This window comes from Calliphora vicina, chromosome 1, assembly GCF_958450345.1.
Source record: "Calliphora vicina chromosome 1, idCalVici1.1, whole genome shotgun sequence".
NCBI classification, from domain to species: Eukaryota; Metazoa; Arthropoda; class Insecta; order Diptera; family Calliphoridae; genus Calliphora; species Calliphora vicina.
The window spans coordinates 30,759,332-30,778,092 of record NC_088780.1 but is presented as its reverse complement, the minus strand read 5'-3'; the positions used below and the strand labels follow the sequence as shown (position 1 = coordinate 30,778,092).

Sequence of the window (18,761 nt, the reverse complement as noted above, 5' to 3'; positions counted from 1 at the left end):
AAACAATTTGCACAGTTAGTGGAGCAGCACAAAATCCATATTAATTGCACAAAACTACAAAAAATAATTTAAAAAATGGGTTTATTAGAAACAACAGTACCTATACGAAGGGTGACAACGCCAATTGCTCCCGTATTTCCAGAAAATACAACATTGCCAAACTTTGAACCCACAGAAGAGGGAAGTTTTTACATACTAATACCACTGGGTGTGCTATTGGGCATTATAATATTATCATTACTGGTAAGATAACGATTCAAGTTAAATGATAAAAATAACAATAATATTGCTTTTGCTAGGTTTATCTAATGGCCAGTCATAGAAGACGTTTGGTACACATGTATTGTAAGAAGCGTCAGGGCAGACGTTTCCTATACGATGACAACGAATATGATTCCCCGTTAGAACAAGATCCAGATGCTGTAGAAGAAGAGGAAGATGAAGTAGACAATGAAGATAATCCAACGAAAAGTTTACTAAGAGGAAAATTGCAAATTAATAATGTAGGTTAATAGTTATAACTTTAAACATTTTTCTATGAGTTTCATTTATCTCGTATTTTCAGCGATATGAAAACTATTTAAGTACTTCGCATCTCAACAGATCTTCCGAATTATTTACTTAATAAAATGCCTTATTCAAGTATTATTTATCAACAGTATTAAATGAAGAAAACAACTGCTGCTAGTCAACACAAATATATCTACTGCACCAAACGAACATTCCAAAATATCAAATAATAACAAATAACGAACAATTATATTCAATTTTAAAGTAATATTTAGAAAAAATTTAATAATATACATATTTATCCATTTATTTTAGCATCTATAACAAAAACACACTACGTATTTGTTGTTCCATTGCTCTCAGCACCCAAAAGCCGGCATGTTAAATCATAAAAGCCAAAGAAAAATGCACCACCCAAGGTTATCCACATAACTCTGGGCACAAATCCGGCAAATAATCTAAAATCGATGAAATAGTAAAATGAAATGAAAAGAAAAAAAATTGTCATAAGTTTTCTTACAGCTGTAGTCAGAGGGGTTACTCCACAATTTGAAAGGAAATTGTTTTGAATTACTATTTCAAACAATTTCGTTTTCGGATTGAGTTACACAGTAACCGTCCAGAATTGTAAGTAGAAAATGCTGTATAATTTGAATTTTTCTGACTACAGTACTGAAAGAGATCAATAATTAATTACCCTTTAACTCCTCGTTCGCGATATATAGAAGACAATACTTTTGGTATGGGTAATTTACGTATAGTACTATTCTGTTCGGCCAACATAATTCTTGTCTTGACCACATCTAAAGGTGTGGTTAGGCCAGCTGAAATGCCACCAGCAACTGCTCCACATAATGCCACTGATAAGGGTGTTGAATCTAGACCGGTCATAGGGGTCCATTGTAATTTAAAGAATTCCCATAATGGAAACTGTATGAAGCTAAATGGTATCTCGCGCATTATGGTCGAACCAAAACCTCGATAAACACCTTTTCTTAGGCCTTCTGTTTTATAAGCAGTCCATAGGATCTGTAAAGCTCCCTGCTGGGATTTATTTCCCAGAGTTTGTCTACGTTGTTTGGCTATTTCTACGGGAACTCGTATTAAACAAGCCAGCTATAAAATAATTAAACATACATTTAATTTTTATCTTTAATTTTTGAAATTTTACTTACTACTTCAGCACTTGAGGCCGAAATCATGTGTATATATGGTGAGTTTTTCGTACATCCTGCTACATTACTGAACAGTGTTTTGAAATTCTCATAGGCACAGAAAAATAAGGCTGCTGTGGGTGCACTGCCGGCTGCAGCTGGTGCTAAACCTTTATAAACGCCTTTAAAACCACCAGAACGCCAAAAGCCACGTTCACTTTGTAGCCGTGTTTTAACAGTGTCTATAGGAAATAAAGCTATATCCACTACCATGCCAGCAACTCCACCAGCCTAAAAATGTTTACAATTATGTATTAGATAGTGATTTAAACAAATTTTGTTTAATTTACTTGTTCTCATTATAAGTAGATTTCATTTTAAATAAAACGTATACAATTTATCGAAAACGATAACTTTTTAGATCGTAAACATATACTTTACGATAACTTATGTATTTCGAAATGCAAACAAATCGTAATTATTTTTAAAATTGAATTTACTGATAACATTCCCTTTAAATTTACAAAACTCACCACTAATGCATTGATAAAACTATGTGTATGGGTATCTGGGGTCACCGGTGCTACGGTAGGGTTAACAATGCCTGATACTAATTCGGATTCCATGTTATTGAAATTGTCAATTAAAATTTATTGATTTTATACAACTATATAATAGTTAAACACCTTTTACACTTTTGAGTGTAATAAAACACTAATTTTACTTAATTATTTTTATATAAAATAAATTAAAGACCTTTTTAGTTGCCGTAACAGCATGTCGGACAAAAAAAATCGTTTGTTATGATCTGTATGTTTACAGCTGTTTAAAATATTCAGTGTTGGTAAACGTTGGCATATAAAATTACTGATAAAGATTACAGTCAACTATTAACATAATGTTAAAACCACCTGATTGTTAACATTGTTTTATTACTTCTTCTGTTTTTAATAAATGTGCAATTTTATTTTAATAAATTAATGTAGATATGGCGGCTAATGCTCCAAAAGTTGCTGTGAGTTTTTATTAAATGAGATTTTTTGTAAAAACTGTATAAATCTGATAAATTTTTTCCAGAACAAGCTTAAAACCTTTGCTTTGGTTTGCACGGGAGGCGGTTTAATATTTTCCGGTTTATGCATTTATCAAGGTGATGAGCAATATTATAAGAAAATATTAATGCCGGCCACTCGGCTGCTGCCACCAGAAACTAGCCACAAATTGGCAGTGTGGGCCTGTAAATATAAACTTTTCGGCAAGCCCCGGAAACCTGATGATGCTATATTGGTAAGCTTTTTAAAAATATTTAGTTAAAATTAAATGCATCAACAGCTTATTATTTATATATTATAGAGCACCAATTTCTTTGGTTTGACCTTATCCAATCCCTTGGGTATTGCTGCTGGTTTTGATAAACAAGGAGAAGCCGTGGAAGGTTTGTCCCAAATAGGTTTTGGTTTCGTTGAAATTGGCTCGGTTACACCGGAGCCTCAACCAGGCAATCCTTTGCCCCGTGTGTTCCGTTTGGTCGAAGATGAAGCCATAATTAATCGTTATGGCTTTAATAGTGAGGGTCATGCTGAAGTATTTAAACGTCTAAAAACTCTTAAAGATTCGGGGAATTTTCAAGGAGTTTTAGGCATAAATTTGGGTAAAAACAAAACATCTCCTTCGGCCAAGGAGGATTACAAAAAAGGTGTATTGATATTTGGTCCTATAGCCGACTATTTGGTTATAAATGTTAGCAGTCCCAATACCCCCGGCTTAAGAGATCTACAGGGTAAAAAGGATTTAGAGGAACTTTTGGAAACTGTCATGCAAACGCGTAATGATTTGCATGTTAACAATAAAGTACCTGTACTGCTTAAACTTGCGCCTGATCTAACACAACAGGACATTAAAGACATAGCTTCTGTTTTAAATAAGAAATCATGTCGCGTCGATGGCCTAATAGTTTCCAATACAACGATTGCCCGTGATAATCTTAAAGAGGTATCATTAACAGCTTTGGAGACTGGCGGTTTAAGTGGTGTTCCATTACGTTCAAAGTCCACGCAATTAATAGCACAAATGTATTACCAAACAGGTGGAAAAATCCCTATAATGGGTGTGGGCGGTATATCATCAGGACAAGATGCATATGAAAAGATTGAAGCTGGTGCATCATATCTGCAGCTTTATACCTCATTTATTTATCATGGTCCTCCAGTAGTCAAACGTGTTAAAAATGAACTGGCTGAAATATTACATGCTAAAAATTACAAGTCAATCTCGGAAGCTGTGGGTAGTAATTACAAAAGTTATTTAAATAAATGAAATTTTTATTTGAATTAAACGTTCATAAAGAAAGGCATAATTAAGTTTTAAAGTGCACTCTTTTTGTAAATAAAAAAGCATGCTATTTTGATAATTATGTTGAAAGTTTTAGAAAATCAGTTTAATAAATTATAACACACTATTTTGGCTGTAAAATGAAATAAAAAGAAAAAACGAGCTATATTCAGCTGTGCCGAATTTTATATAACCTTCACCAAAGTGTACTTTAAGACAAGTAAGAGAGCTATATTCGGCTGTGCTGAATCTTATATACACTTCACCAAATTGTACTTTAAAATAAAAATTTTAAATATTTTTAGATAAATTAAATTTAAAATAAGTAAGAGCGATATATTCGACTTTGCAGAATACTTTAAAATAAAAATTTTAAATATTTTTATTTATTGAAAAAAATTGATGACAAAAAATTTGTTGGTGAAAAAAATTCGGGTTAAAAAGTATTTTTTTCCGATATTGACCCATTGTAGGTCCAATTTAGTATAGCCTCATATACATAGTAATCGAGGTTGTCCCGGTTTTTTCTCAGCCATTTGTGGGCCGATTTTAAATAGCAACCGAGCTGGAAGAATTCCCGATATAGAATATATATGTATACTTTATGGGGCCGCAAATGAAAAATGTAGAAATTACAATCGAAAATAGAAACAGAAGGGTATAACTTAATTATTTTTGCAACTAATGCAAAATTAAAATAAAACATAAGATTTAAAATATTACATTTCATTGGTTTTTATTTCATCTAAATACAAAATTATAAACTTATTGATTATTAGCTTCCTTAACATTAAGCACACGTCCCTCTAAAAAGTGAACATTTTGATTGTAGGCACTATTATAAGCATCACTACCACTAAATGTTACAAAACCAAAACCTTTCGAAAAGCCCTGCTGTTTATCATAAATAATAGCTGTAGATGAGACATGGCCGAACTTGGAGAAATAGGTTTGCAATTCCTTTTGACCAATGGTCCAAGGTAAATTGCCTACAAACAACTTATAAGTATGGCGTACAAAATTAGACATAGTTTCTACAATATAAATTAAACTTCTCTACTTATTTCTATTAAATGTATAGTGTGGCCACCTAAAATTTCTAATAAATCCACACCAGAGGCTTTACCAATATCGTCGCTGTTAATTTGTAAAGCACAAAGTTTCCACTTCTTGAGCAAAGCTTCAATAGACCAATCCGCACTGCGTTCTTGGTAGGTGACTATGAATTTTGCTGAGGGATTGCGTTCCAAAAGAAATGACACTGTTACAATGATGTCTTCAAATACACTGGGATCGTAAAAGCAATCGGCGGCAATAATCAAATCCAAAGGACCCAAAGAAAATACGCTGTTCAATAAGAGACCCCAACTTAAACCGATCACTTCAATATCTTGACCCGGTTGTAAATTATTAACCGCACAAGATCTTCGTATATGATTGAGAGATTTGGGTAATATGCAATTATCACTTAAGATCACTTGAGCACCACACTTTGCTGCCAATATGCCGGGTAAAGCAGTACCAGCTCCTAGTTCTAAAATACGTTTGCCCACCAACGAATGACGACGTTCCCACAAGAACCAAGCTAAAATAGGAGCACAAGTCCACGTGTAAAAGGAATAACCGCTTTGTAAAAGCTGTAAAATAAATCAGATGTATTACATAAACATTTTTTTTGCAGTGAATAAAAATAATAAAATTTTATACTCATACCTCTGGTATTTTAATTTCTAATTCTTCTAGATGCACTTCGGCTGCAGATTGATGTGTTCTATCACTTCTTTGTAGGGATGATGAGCTGCCTCGACTGGTGAAGACAAATGTTCTGATTTTTTCGTTTTCTCTTACTTCTGTTGTTCCGCCACTTACTGTGCTACCAACACTGGCTACACTACCTGTTGTATTTGTTGCTGTTGTGGCTGCTGCTGATGAAGTTGAGGCAGAATTTTGTTCACTATCGCTAGCCTCACCATTTAAATTAAAACGACCGCTGGTCATCGTTCTTTTTATTGTAATTTATTTATTATTAATATATTTTAAATGAGTTTTTATTTTAATAAACTTTAGTGATTTTTTTACTTTTTGTTGTTTCTTCTTTGTGTTATTCGGTAAACAAAACTGGATGTGAAAAGGAATTGTGAAATAAAACTAGTGTTGTAAACCGTTAAAATACGGTTAACAGTAAACAAGAGTTGCCAATAGTATGGAATAATAAAAGATTTCAAAATACAAACGAATTTAGATTAAATTTAAGCTCATCAAATTAATAAATATTTTTTGTTTTTCTGTTAGTTTTGTAAAAATTATCTAAATTATAGTTTTTTATGAAAAGCTTTTTTTATTGGTAAAACTTTGAGATTTGGCAACTCAGTTTTACAATTACATTGTTTTTTTTGTTGTATTGCATCTCAGTTTATTTTATAGCGGCGCTTGACAAAATAACTTTAAAAAATAAGCAGCTTCCAATTGGCAACAGATTCTTGTCAACTATTGAATTTATTAAATAAATCGCTGTAGAAAATATCTCAAAGTTATCAAATATGGATGACATAAATGATTTCTTTGATTTTTCTAAAAACTTTGAAAGAAAAACGGTACCTCGCGGTTGTGTCTCTGGAACGGTAGCTACTACTGCCTACACAACGGAGGACTCAAAGCAGACTATGAGACGTGAACATGTGGGTAAGGAATACTCAGTAGGTGTAGCAGAAGCCGAACGATTAAAATTGGAACAGGTTAGTTTATCAAGATTATATGTACATAGTTTTATTTTTTTGCTAAAAAATAAACTTTAAAATATTTAAAAGTTGGATTTGAATGGCGACAATGACCTTTCCCGTTATGGAGCTTCTTGCAGTGTTGTGGCTTCCTCCTGCATGGATGATTTAGAAAGTTTGTCCGATTCTGATGATCAAGGTGATCATCCAAATAGACCAAATCGTGTGGATGACGGGATTTATGATCGTTATCCCTTCGATTTGAGACGTGATGCAAATTTGCCAATACATGATAAAAGAGAGGAAATTGTTAACACCATAAGAGCTAATCCGGTGGTTGTCATTGAAGGTGACACTGGTTGTGGTAAGACAACACAGGTAAGTTTTATTTTTAATCATTATCTATACGTAGTTTTTTGTTTCGATGGAATGATTTTTTTATGTTTTTGTACACACATATTTTTTCTGTGTATAGTTTAGTAGCTTAACCCCGCCTATATTGGCCGTTTAAACTTGCAAAAAACAAAATGTGTCCTTATTTTTAACTAGTGCATGTGGAGTTTAACTTATATCCTAAAACGAAGTTTAATTGTTAGATATTTGCTAATGTTATTTCTTCAAGTTTCTCCAAAAAATGTCTCTCTATTAAGAAAAATGAGAAGTGAAAAGGAGGCAATATATTGAAAATTTAAATTTCCGACTTTTTGATTTTTTTTCAAACTTTACAAACCAGGATGCACTAAGTAAGGTGAAATCAACAACACAGCTGATTTTTATTTATCTATTTTGAAAGTGCTTGAGTTTTGTCAAACCGAATTTATTTTGAAAAATTAATAATTATTACATCATGTTACAATCCATCTCATGAAAATTTCGAATTGAATACAAAAAAATCAGCCAAATCGCTTAAGCCGTTCTCACGTGATGCCATTACATACATGGTCCATTTAATTTTTATATATGTACTACATACATATGTATATAGATAACTTAAAACGAAAATATATGGGCTAAAACGATTTTTTTCAAATTTGAATAAATTATTTTCTTGGGCATTATTGTTATCTTTACTAATTTGTAATTTTTGTTCAGAACTAATAAGTGAACAAATTTGTTCGTTTTGTTCATTTGTTAACTTTTGTTCTGAGGTGTTTGACTGAACTAAGTGGTTGAAAATCGATTTTTGTTATATAAAAATATTTATTTTGAAACGTGAATTTTGGATGAATATATAATAAACTTGTTTTGAAAAATCATTTTTTTTTTCAAAAAAGAAAAATTTTAATTACATGTTTTGAAATAAATAAATTAAAAACAGAATTTTATACAAATATTTTTTTTTGGTAAAAATTTGCCCTTGAGCGACTTTGCATTTGAATATCTCGAAACGGGTTATGAATAAATGTAAAATTTCTTTATATACAGCCCAATCTATATCAATAAAAATCAATTTACGGAATGAAAAATTTTAACTCACAATATCCCACTTTTTTCGATTTATCTAAAATTGGAAAACGTCTATTTGGCTAATTTGTTTTTAAATGTTCGTAGTAAAATTCGTAAGAAAAATTTACCACGCCAACTTTTTTTTCGATATATCTAAAATCGCAGAACGCCTGGACCGATTTGGCTATTTATTTTTAAATGTTCGCAATAGTCCACAAACGTTTTTTACGCCCAATAATACGCTCACTAATACGCCCACTTATAAAATGCTGGAAATATGTGACCAAAGGTAGTGACATTGCCCGAACGCTGCTATACTATGAAATGCCAAGATATTATACTTGGAATCAATCGTCAAAGAAATTTCAACGGCGGAAACAAGGAATTCCAGTTTTAGGTTTCCCCTATTTATTTTCCAACGACACATTATGTCCATCCGAGAAACGATGAGTGTTTCTATTTGCTTTGGCCAAACATCGATTTTTTATATAAAAACTCACAATATCTGAAATCGCGAATAACTTGGCCAATAAGCGTTTAATCAAGAAAAGAAGCTCGATCTGTGATCACTCATATTTCAGAACAAAAAATCGATTTTTTATATAAAAACTCAAAATATCTAAATTCGCTAATAACTTGGCCAATAAGCGTTTAATCAAGAAAAGAAGCTCGATCTGTGATCACTCATATTTCTGGCAAAAATCGATTTTTTTATAAAAACACACAATATCTGAAATCGATCAGATCTCAGATTTCTAAACAAAAATAGATTTTTTTATATAAAAACTAAAAAAATATCTAAATTTGCTAATAACTTGTTTTAATCAAGAAAAGCAGCTCGATCTGTGATCACTATATTTCTGGCCAAAAATCGATTTTTTATATAAAAACTTACAATATCTAAAATCGCTTATACATATCTTGCGCAATAAGCGTTTAATCAAGAAAAGGAGCTCGATCTGTGATCACTATATTTCTGGCCAAAAATCGATTTTTTATATAAAAACTTACAATATCTAAAATCGCTTATACATATCTTGCGCAATAAGCGTTTAATCAAGAAAAGGAGCTCGATCTGTGATCACTAGGGTATTCAATTAATCGGGTTTCTGATTTAATCGGTTAATCGAGCAAATAATTAATCGAGGTTTAGATTTATTCGGTTAATAATCGGTTAATTTAAAATTATTCGATTAACCGAATAATTTTTATTTTCATTTTTAATTGAAAATACAACAACGAATTTTGTATACAAAAACATAAAAAACAGCAAATAAGGTATTTCAGATCATTTTTGTAAACATATCGTCAATTTGCTGCAACAACGTCATAACTCAAAATCCGTGTTTTTTGAACTGAGTAATACAAAATATGAGCTGTTCTACAATCTTTCTTAAAGTTTTATCAGTTTTCAAAAAAGTCAATTATTTTTTGTGTGAGAGTGTTTTTTTGTTGTAAACATCAAAATTAAAATTCATGTTTTCTCGTATATTTTATAAGTTTGGGTTAAATACAGATTAGAAAGATATTAACATCTACTATTTATATTTCTGAAATCGCATGATTTGTTGAACATTTATTTAAGAAATATGTAGTAAAATGTCATAAAATATTCAAAGACGTTTTTCTCGAAACGGCTTTTTTTGAATTATGACGTTGTTGCAGCAAATGAGCAATGTGTGAGGTTTTTAGGGCTTTAGTGAGATCTTCTGAAATAATCATTTATTAAAAGAATATAATTTAAAAGATTTTTTCTTTAGATTTAATAAAACTTTTCTTGGAAAAAAACTCTCTCGCTGATTGTATATGTTAGAGAAATCAAAAGCATGATAAAGAATATTCCTTTTTGCATTGTTTTAGATTTTTCATAGTTTCGTTTAGTTATGATAAAAGACTCATTTCAAAAAAACAAAAAGTTTCGTCTATACATGATAATCCAAACAAAGTTTCAAATACATGTAAATTAAATATGTCAGTTGTTATACATACTCACTAATCATGTTTATTGGATGTTCAAAAATAATCTAATTTTAATTTGAAATTCGTATTTGAATTGAAATAAAAAATAAATACAAAAAAAATGGTTAAAGTGTAAAAAAAAGGAATTTCGGTTAATCCGTTAATCGATACAAATTAATCGGTTTATTTGTTATTTGAAAATCGGCAATTTCAAATTATTCGAACAGTTAACCGTCCAAAATTAATCGGTTAACCGATTAACGGTTAATCGATTGAATACCCTAGTGATCACTCATATTTCTGAACAAAAATAGATTTTTTATATAAAAACTCAAAATTCGCTAATAACTTGGCCAATAAGCGTTTAATCAAGAAAATTACGTCGATGTGTGATCACTCATATTTCTGACCAAAAATCGATTTTTTATATAAAAACTCAAAATATCTAAATTCGCTAATAACTTGGCCAATAAGCATTGAATCAATAAAAGGAGCTAGATCTGTGATCACTCATATTTCTTAACAAAAAAAAGATTTCTTATATAAAAACTCAAAATATCTAAATTCGCTAATAACTTGGCCAATAAGCGCTTAATCAAGAAAAGGAGCTCGATCTGTGATCACTCATATTTCTGACCAAAAATCGATTTTTTATATAAAAACACAAAATATCTAAATTCGCTAATAACTTGCCCAATAAGCGTTTAATCAAGAAAAAGGGCTAGATCTGTGATCACTCATATTTCAGACCAAAATTGGATTACTTATATAAAAACTCAAAATATGTACATTGATTTACCTGTATGCTGTTGTTGCTTAGACAGGACGTCTGTCGGGTCAGCTAGTTATGAATACAAATTCGCTGGGAGTTTTTTCCCTTTTCTCATCTTTCCTATTCAAATTCATTGGGAAAAAACTCCCGGGCAACAAACTCCCGGGGAATTTTTTATTCATAATTGGGATGGATTTAAATTTGACTGTTTCCCTATGAAAATATGATGAAATAAAGTATTTTTAAAAACTTTTAATTTTGTGGTCCCAGTGGAACTTTCGGTGGAAATGCCCATATATATTTGGTAAAAGATCAAGTTTTTAAAATCACGGAATATAGTTTTCAAAAAGTTTCTATTGGATTGGGCTCACTGTATAATTAAGAAAAAACAATATTTTTTTATCCTCAGGTCCCCCAATACATTATAGATGATGCTTGTACTCGTCGTGAGTATTGTAAAATTATTTGCACCCAACCACGTCGTATTGCTGCCATATCAATAGCTCGTCGGGTTTCTCAAGAACGTAAATGGCCAGAGGGTTCTTTAGTTGGTTACCAGGTATGACTTCTACAAGTAAATGCAATGATAAAACTTTTAATAAATCGTTACCAAATTTCAGGTTGGCTTACATGCTAATATAAGTGAAGATACTAGACTTGTGTACTGTACCACTGGTGTGCTATTGCAAAAATTAATACATGAAAAATCTTTGAGCAGTTTTACGCATATTATACTGGATGAGGTGCATGAAAGAGATCAAGAAATGGATTTTTTGTTAATTGTTATTAGACGTTTCCTGACCACCAACTCAAAACGCTGCAAGATAATATTAATGTCGGCCACAATAAATTCTTTAGCAGTGAGTAATTTTTTTTTTATAAATATATAATTAAATTATTTGAAATTTTTATTTTCTCTAAAAGTTCGCCAATTATTTCAAAATAAAACGTGAACGAGCTCCCATTTTAAAGGCCGATTCTAGACGTTTATTTCAAGTAAAAGATTTCTATTTAGATGATTTGGGACGTATTAATAATTCGGTAAGTTGTATGTTTTATTTATAGAAAAACTTATTCAGCCCAATCATGAATAAAAAATTCCGCGGGTGTTTGTTCCCCGGGAGTTTTTTAGCATTGAATTTGAATAGGAAAAATGAGAAAAGGGAAAAAACTCACGCGGAATTTTTATTCATAATTGGGCTGATTAATTATATTGATTTTTTATGATTTTTGTACAGAGTGCTGAAATTGATATTACTGAACCGGGTATTTCGGCGGAAATGTATAGACTAGTTCTCAAACTAATTATAGTCATTGATAATATTGAAAAACAAGAGGTGGCTTTAAGCTTAAATGCTCAATCAAGCTCGACTAATAGCACTTCGATTTTAATATTTTTACCCGGCATCAATGAAATAGAACACATGTGTAAAATATTGGAATTACTCAATAATTCGGAAGAGTAAGTAATTAAGTTCATTTAATGATAAGAAATCTTTTTTATTTTTATTTAATTTATCTACTCTAGAAATACCCCCAAATTAAGTCCCATACGTTTACATTCCTTAATATCGCCTGATGAACAAAACAAAATATTCCACCAGGCCCCCATGGGCTATCGCAAAGTTATATTGGCCACCAATATAGCAGAAAGTTCTATTACTGTGCCCGATGTTAAATATGGTTAGTTTTTAGAGCTGCATATCTTGTTATATTATTAAATTGTTTATTTATATTTCCAGTTATTGACTTTTGTTTAACCAAAGCTTTGGTTACCGATACTGCCTCAAATTTTACTTCTTTGCAACTACAATGGGCCTCCAAGGCCAACTGTAAACAGAGAGCCGGTCGTGCTGGTCGTCTTATGAATGGCCGTGTTTACCGTCTAGTGCCCAGATATTATTATGATGTTGGTTTTTTATTACTATTTTGTAGATTGTTCTTTTCATTTCAGTTTCCTCTTATTAAATTTTCTTTAACAGAACTATATGGATGAATTTAGCATTCCCGAAATGTTACGCTGTCCTCTAGAGAATGTGGTCTTAAAGGCCAAACTTCTAGACATGGGCCCACCACCCGATATTCTAGGTCTGGCCATGAGTCCTCCTAATTTAAGTGATATACACAATACTATTTTAACACTTAAGGAAGTGGGTGCTTTATATACCACCGTAAATGGTGTTTATTCAGTGCAGGATGGTGATATAAGCTATATGGGTCGTATTATGGCCTCTTTACCACTGAATATACGCTTATGCCGTTTAATTGTTTTGGGTTATATATTTAGCGTATTGGAAGATGCCATTATAATAGGTAGAATATAAGAAATTCATGTTTTAGGTATATGGGGATTAGATATGAATATTACAATTAATTTTTTTTTAGCTGCTGGTTTAAGTGTCCGCTCCGTATTTCGTTATGAAGGTGCAACGCCTCAAAGTGATTGTAGTGGTTATATACAGAAGTTAGTGTATGCTGATGGTTCCGGTTCCGATTTATTTGCAATTTTAAAATCGTACAAGGTAATATAATTACAATAAATATTAAATACAATAAAAGTAAGAACATTTTTCATATAGAAAGCCTTGTTCAAAAGACAGTTTTCCTGTAGAAAATAATTTTCGCAAGACTGTTTTCCTATAGAAAATAGTCTTCACAAGACACTTTTCCTATAGTTTCTCAGTCTTCACAAGACAGTTTTCCTATATAGAGAAAACAGTCTTCACAAGACAGTTTTCCTATATAGAGAAAACAGTCTTCATAAGACAGTTTTCCTATATAGAGAAAACAGTCTTCACAAGACAGTTTTCCTATATAGAGAAAACAGTCTTCACAAGACAGTTTTCCTATATAGAGAAAACAGTCTTCACAAGACAGTATTCCTATATAGAGAAAACAGTCTTCACAAGACAGTATTCCTATATAGAGAAAACAGTCTTCACAAGACAGTATTCCTATATAGAGAAAACAGTCTTCACAAGACAGTATTCCTATATAGAGAAAACAGTCTTCACAAGACAGTATTCCTATATAGAGAAAACAGTCTTCACAAGACAGTATTCCTATATAGAGAAAACAGCCTTCACAAGACAGTATTCCTATATAGAGAAAACAGTCTTCACAAGACAGTATTCCTATATAGAGAAAACAGTCTTCACAAGACAGTATTCCTATATAGAGAAAACAGTCTTCACAAGACAGTATTCCTATATAGAGAAAACAGTCTTCACAAGACAGTATTCCTATATAGAGAAAACAGTCTTCACAAGACAGTTTTCCTATATAGAGAAAACAGTCTTCACAAGACAGTTTTCCTATATAGAGAAAACAGTCTTCACAAGACAGTTTTCCTATATAGAGAAAACAGTCTTCACAAGACAGGGTTCCTATATAGAGAAAACAGTCTTCACAAGACAGGGTTCCTATATAGAGAAAACAGTCTTCACAAGACAGTTTTCCTATAGGAAACAGTTTCTAAAGTACTCCTTTATTTTCTCTTACAGGTTTGGAAAACATTGCGTGAACAAAACAGCTTGCGCGAGGATGAGGCTGAAATTAAATGGGCTCAACGTTTTTACATAAATTTACGTTCGATCAAAGAGATGCATTTGTTGGTACAAGAACTCAAAGAGCGATTAGCCAGTATGAATTTCAAAGAGCAAACCACCTATCAGCGTGTACACTGGATGGATCGCGAAAAAACAATTATATTGAAAATTATAATTGCAGGCGCCTTCTATCCCAATTACTTCACGCGTACCTCACTAAATGATACCGAGCGAGATCGTAACATGTATCAAGCCCTCAATGGCAACGATCCCTGTCGCACGGTGTTTTTCACAAATTTCAATAATAAACATGTGGGTGAACTATATACTCGTGCTATAAAAGATATTTTCAGAGATGTTCGCATACCAGCCAAAGATATTGAGGTACGTTTTCAGCCGGGATCGGAAAAAGTGTTTGTGACATTTAAAAAGAAATTGGATGAGGAGTATAGCGATAGTACTAATCGTTTAATAGTGCCGGGAAAAGTGAGCGTTGAGATTTATAAGGCCATAAGAATGCGTATGTCTAAAATGAAAACGATTATAAATGTTATGGAGTAAGTTTTGAAATTGGAAACAAATTTAATTAAATTGCCCAAGTCTAATTATAATTTTTTTTTTGATTCAAGTGTAAATATGGGCATAAAATATGCCGAAGAAATAGGCTTGGTACGCGTGAAAGATGGTGAATGGCAGCTGGTGCAAGAGTCTTTAAAACATATCGATTTGATTGTTTTACCTTCAGTGTTTCAAAAGAAATTAAGAGGCCAAATAACTCATGTAAGATATGCTAATTTTGTTTATAAAAAGAATTTAAAAATTTATTATAAATTGAGGCTTTGTTCAATCTTTTAGATTGACCATTGTAGTAAATTCTTTTTCTTGCCCTCATCTGAGACTGAACGTTTACGTGACATACATGATGCTCTCAATGATCCAAGAGAATTGAAAGCTGGTGTCTTTGATAGCCCCGCTTCTGTATCCAAAGGCATGATTTTGTCCGCACCACTTGATGATAAATATAGACGTGCCAAAGTTCTAAAAGTTATTTCGAATGCTCGCACCTTACAATTTCAAGTAAGTTTCGTTTGTTAATAATGCTTCCAAAGTAAAATTGAAATTAATTAAAATTGTGTCTATATTTAAGGTATTTTTCATTGATAACGGCATTATTGGCACTATTGACTTTGAAGAGTTGCGTTGTTTTTCCCCCAAACTATCCTCTTTAGCCGAAATACCACCACGTATTTTTGAATGCCGTCTTGCCATGGTCCAGCCATCTACAGTGCATTCGCCCAATGGCAAATGGTCGGATGATGCCAATGAATTGTTGCAGAAGTGTGCCAATGCGGGTACTGTTGAGTTGGAAATATTCTCGGTTGTAGATGCCGTGGCCAATGTTATTATTAAACTTGATCATACGACATTCAATGATATTTTGGTTGAAAAACAATACGGTCGAAAATGTGATGAGAATTATTTGTCGAAGGTAAGATATTAGATGATGTGATGAGAATTATTATCTGGATCGTTATAACCAGATCCGTTTGTCTGTTACATACATGATTGGAATATCAATATATCCGCTTAGTCCTGGTTAGTTTTCGATATAAGAAAAAAAACCACGACTACCTCGATTTTTACCTATTTACCTATTACTGCTGTATATCTGAATTACCAATAGACATTAACATAGACAGTATCTAATACTAGATATTTCAAAGACCTTTATTTAACGCCATAAAAATTTGGACCGACAATGGGTCAAAAGGGGAAAATTAAAATAATTTTTATTATAATTTTTTTCCAAAAATCTTTTTCTCCTAAAATTTAATTTTGTCTCAGACGAATAAAGTTTCCTTAATTGCTTTTTAATATTTTTTGTTCACCTGCACCTAGACCGATTACGATGTCCGTTTACGCAAACAATCTTCAAGCAGTCGCTACCTCGACGAGGATCATATGCGACAAAATGAAGAATACTTACGTTCCAATCAATTGAGCTGTGATTTTGACATTGCACCGCCACCAAAACAACTTTGTCATAAACTCATAAAATTACGTGGTCCCTATTCACCATTGGAAACCAAAATCTATTCCGCCATAAGAGTGGGCGAATGGAAGTGCGTGCAAATAGAAAGAGAGTCGGTAAATTCAGTTCTACTCGATACAGATCCGCAAGATGTCCACGAGCGTTTGGTGGTCGCAGCCGATGTCACGGAAAACCAGTCAGGTGAAACTATAATAGCACGTTCCACAACATTAATGCCAAATATACACGGTTTTGGTGCACTAATGACCATGATGTTTTGTCCCACCATGCAAATAAAACGCAATAAAGACCGCACCAAATATGTGGCAATTTTAGCGGGTCTAGGCTATGATGAACACACCTACAAGCCGTTGTATGCTGAACACGATGTTGTTATGAATTTGGATGTGGAGATAGAAAAGGAAGATTTTGAAATGGTAAAAGGGAAAAATTAATGATTTAAAGATTTCTGTTATTTTGTTGTGATCTTTATAGATTAATCAATTGCGTTACTGCATGGATGCCATGCTATTTACGGATCATGGCGATGAACGTCCCAATATATTGCCGAGTCAAATGGCTGATTTACAAGCCAAAATTAAAGAAATTGTGATCAGGTACTGTTAATAATTCAAGGAAAACTTTAAGAATTTATGCGAAATTAGAATTCGAAATGTATAACCCTAGACACAAACCAGTGTTGCGTTAACAGAGCTCTGTTTAAATGTTAGTTAGTATAGCACTGTTAACACAGTGTTGCGTTAACCGAGCTCTGTTTAAATGTTAGCATAGCACTGTTAACACTAAATTTCGAAATTTAATTTCACACACATACTAATTAAAATGTATTGTTTAATCGTACACAAGTAAATTAATTTTCGTTACGATTTAATGTTTTTATTTTTCTCATTTTTAAAAATAGACTCTTGAGTAAAAATCGGAAATACATAGAGACTCATTGTGGCGAAAACGATAATGTTTGGCAATACCATGAGCCTAGCGAAATTCTAGAAACTGTTTGCATTTTGGGTGAACGCACCATATTTCCCATGTTATCGACATTACGTTTGTACGATGAGAAATATGATCGTATACAAGCTTTACTAATGCATTGTGGCGAATTGCATAAATTAAGACAATTGTAAGTATTTCAAAATTAATGATGTATTGGCAAAGTGTAATATTTTTATTGTTTTCCATAAGAATTGAACTAAAGACGGAAAATAAAAAAACTATTAGTAATCACCTTTAATTTATTACATGTAATTTGTTTTCTTTTTACTTCTAGTGACGGTTCCATTCAGCCCGTAACCTGTTTATTGTGTAATCAACCTTTAGAAAATGTTGCTCAAATACGCATACATTTGATCTCGCAATTGCATCGCGATCGTGAACAGCAAATACATTTTAAACCGTCAAAAAAATAAGGTATTTCTTCATAGTTTTAGCATAGAATGATAAAAGTTTATTTTAGTTTTTAACCAATTATTAACTTACTTTTAACTGAATTTCAATCAGTTTTGTTTTATTTTAATTTCCACTGAAATGGATTTGTTTTTTTTTATGTTTTATGGACTTATAAAATTTAATTTATAACCAAAATAAATGAAAATTTTTCTTAAAATAAAATCACTATAACAATTTTATTATTATAATAGTGTAAAGGTACTTATTTTCACATTGTTGAAACATTTGATGAACACGTCATAAGCACTTATAATTTATATTTATCTTTCCATTAATTTCAATAAACAATCCTTGATTTCAAAGATGTCATAATCAACGAACATTATTATTTGTTTGACGTTAGTGGCTCTTATAAAATTCACCTAGAGAACGGCCGGACCGATTTAGACAATTTTTTTTTAATATTGGCCATAGCCCAACTTAGGTTTTTACGGAATGAAAAATTTACCACGCCCTCTTTTACGCTCACTTTTTTCGATTTATCTAAAATCGGAAAACGGTTACATCGATTTGGCAAATTTTTGGTTTAAATTAACATAGTAACCAATTTAAGTTTTTACTGAAACAAAAATTGACAACGCCAATTTTGTTTCGATATATCTAAAATCGCAGGACGCCTGGACCGATTTAACAAATTTTTTTTTACATAAATGAAAATTCTCCACGTCCACTAATACGCCAACATATTAAATACATCTGTAAAATACATCGGTCTGTGATCACTCATATTTCTGACCAAAATTCGATTTTTTATATAAAAAGTCAAAATATCTAAATTCGCTAATAACTTGATCAATAAACATTGAATCAATAAAAGGAGCTAGA

At 31.9% G+C, this 18,761-nt stretch overlaps 6 protein-coding genes across 6 annotated transcripts; 3 read left to right on the top strand and 3 right to left on the bottom strand.

Annotated features, from left to right (window-relative positions):
* Positions 1–48: 48 nt before the first annotated feature.
* LOC135956136 (uncharacterized) lies at positions 49–840 on the top strand. Its single transcript, XM_065506595.1, has 3 exons — positions 49–243; positions 300–503; positions 566–840. Exons 1-3 carry the CDS (start codon positions 76–78, stop codon positions 623–625), a joined length of 432 nt encoding a protein of 143 aa, XP_065362667.1. The 5' UTR covers positions 49–75; the 3' UTR covers positions 626–840.
* On the bottom strand, positions 758–2,317 carry LOC135956104 (S-adenosylmethionine mitochondrial carrier protein homolog). Its single transcript, XM_065506593.1, has 4 exons — positions 2,198–2,317; positions 1,686–1,955; positions 1,208–1,626; positions 758–968 (listed from the first exon to the last, which is right to left on the bottom strand). The coding sequence occupies exons 1-4, from the start codon at positions 2,288–2,290 to the stop codon at positions 845–847; spliced, it is 906 nt and encodes a 301-aa protein (XP_065362665.1). The 5' UTR covers positions 2,291–2,317; the 3' UTR covers positions 758–844.
* A 257-nt stretch (positions 2,318–2,574) lies between these two features.
* Dhod (dihydroorotate dehydrogenase 2) lies at positions 2,575–4,074 on the top strand. The gene is made up of 3 exons (XM_065506589.1): positions 2,575–2,679; positions 2,742–2,951; positions 3,018–4,074. The coding sequence occupies exons 1-3, from the start codon at positions 2,653–2,655 to the stop codon at positions 3,978–3,980; spliced, it is 1,200 nt and encodes a 399-aa protein (XP_065362661.1). The 5' UTR covers positions 2,575–2,652; the 3' UTR covers positions 3,981–4,074.
* Positions 4,075–4,705: 631 nt separating this feature from the next.
* SLIRP2 (SRA stem-loop interacting RNA binding protein 2) lies at positions 4,706–5,024 on the bottom strand. The gene has a single exon (XM_065506596.1). It carries the CDS (start codon positions 5,022–5,024, stop codon positions 4,761–4,763), a length of 264 nt encoding a protein of 87 aa, XP_065362668.1. The 3' UTR covers positions 4,706–4,760.
* Positions 5,025–5,041: 17 nt separating this feature from the next.
* On the bottom strand, positions 5,042–6,069 carry LOC135956120 (histone-arginine methyltransferase METTL23). The gene is made up of 2 exons (XM_065506594.1): positions 5,709–6,069; positions 5,042–5,632 (listed from the first exon to the last, which is right to left on the bottom strand). Exons 1-2 carry the CDS (start codon positions 5,991–5,993, stop codon positions 5,042–5,044), a joined length of 876 nt encoding a protein of 291 aa, XP_065362666.1. The 5' UTR covers positions 5,994–6,069.
* A 451-nt stretch (positions 6,070–6,520) lies between these two features.
* On the top strand, positions 6,521–18,098 carry spn-E (spindle E). The gene is made up of 18 exons (XM_065506578.1): positions 6,521–6,730; positions 6,803–7,090; positions 11,299–11,448; positions 11,510–11,749; positions 11,814–11,930; positions 12,128–12,351; positions 12,418–12,572; positions 12,632–12,798; positions 12,872–13,202; positions 13,275–13,411; positions 14,393–14,994; positions 15,067–15,217; positions 15,293–15,514; positions 15,585–15,926; positions 16,337–16,906; positions 16,965–17,086; positions 17,392–17,610; positions 17,758–18,098. Exons 1-18 carry the CDS (start codon positions 6,536–6,538, stop codon positions 17,894–17,896), a joined length of 4,371 nt encoding a protein of 1,456 aa, XP_065362650.1. The 5' UTR covers positions 6,521–6,535; the 3' UTR covers positions 17,897–18,098.
* The last annotated feature ends 663 nt before the right edge of the window (positions 18,099–18,761 follow it).

What these genes read in the sequence shown, in the direction of transcription:
- LOC135956120 (XM_065506594.1), bottom strand. Translation starts at nt 5,993, where the DNA reads ATGACCAGCGGTCGTTTTAATTTAAATGGTGAGGCTAGCGATAGTGAA. An exon ending in TAGAAATTAAAATACCAGAG is followed by an intron (nt 5,633 to 5,708) that starts GTATGAGTATAA and finishes TTTATTTTACAG; the next exon opens with CTTTTACAAAGCGGTTATTC.
- LOC135956136 (XM_065506595.1), top strand. Translation starts at nt 76, where the DNA reads ATGGGTTTATTAGAAACAACAGTACCTATACGAAGGGTGACAACGCCA. An exon ending in TTATAATATTATCATTACTG is followed by an intron (nt 244 to 299) that starts GTAAGATAACGA and finishes TGCTTTTGCTAG; the next exon opens with GTTTATCTAATGGCCAGTCA. An exon ending in GAAAATTGCAAATTAATAAT is followed by an intron (nt 504 to 565) that starts GTAGGTTAATAG and finishes TCGTATTTTCAG; the next exon opens with CGATATGAAAACTATTTAAG.
- Dhod (XM_065506589.1), top strand. Translation starts at nt 2,653, where the DNA reads ATGGCGGCTAATGCTCCAAAAGTTGCT. An exon ending in CTAATGCTCCAAAAGTTGCT is followed by an intron (nt 2,680 to 2,741) that starts GTGAGTTTTTAT and finishes AATTTTTTCCAG; the next exon opens with AACAAGCTTAAAACCTTTGC. An exon ending in AACCTGATGATGCTATATTG is followed by an intron (nt 2,952 to 3,017) that starts GTAAGCTTTTTA and finishes TATATATTATAG; the next exon opens with AGCACCAATTTCTTTGGTTT.
- LOC135956104 (XM_065506593.1), bottom strand. Translation starts at nt 2,290, where the DNA reads ATGGAATCCGAATTAGTATCAGGCATTGTTAACCCTACCGTAGCACCG. An exon ending in GTTTTATCAATGCATTAGTG is followed by an intron (nt 1,956 to 2,197) that starts GTGAGTTTTGTA and finishes AAACATTTTTAG; the next exon opens with GCTGGTGGAGTTGCTGGCAT. An exon ending in CGGCCTCAAGTGCTGAAGTA is followed by an intron (nt 1,627 to 1,685) that starts GTAAGTAAAATT and finishes ATTATTTTATAG; the next exon opens with CTGGCTTGTTTAATACGAGT.
- SLIRP2 (XM_065506596.1), bottom strand. Translation starts at nt 5,024, where the DNA reads ATGTCTAATTTTGTACGCCATACTTATAAGTTGTTTGTAGGCAATTTA.
- spn-E (XM_065506578.1), top strand. Translation starts at nt 6,536, where the DNA reads ATGGATGACATAAATGATTTCTTTGATTTTTCTAAAAACTTTGAAAGA. An exon ending in GTTCTTTAGTTGGTTACCAG is followed by an intron (nt 11,449 to 11,509) that starts GTATGACTTCTA and finishes ACCAAATTTCAG; the next exon opens with GTTGGCTTACATGCTAATAT. An exon ending in CTCGCACCTTACAATTTCAA is followed by an intron (nt 15,515 to 15,584) that starts GTAAGTTTCGTT and finishes TCTATATTTAAG; the next exon opens with GTATTTTTCATTGATAACGG.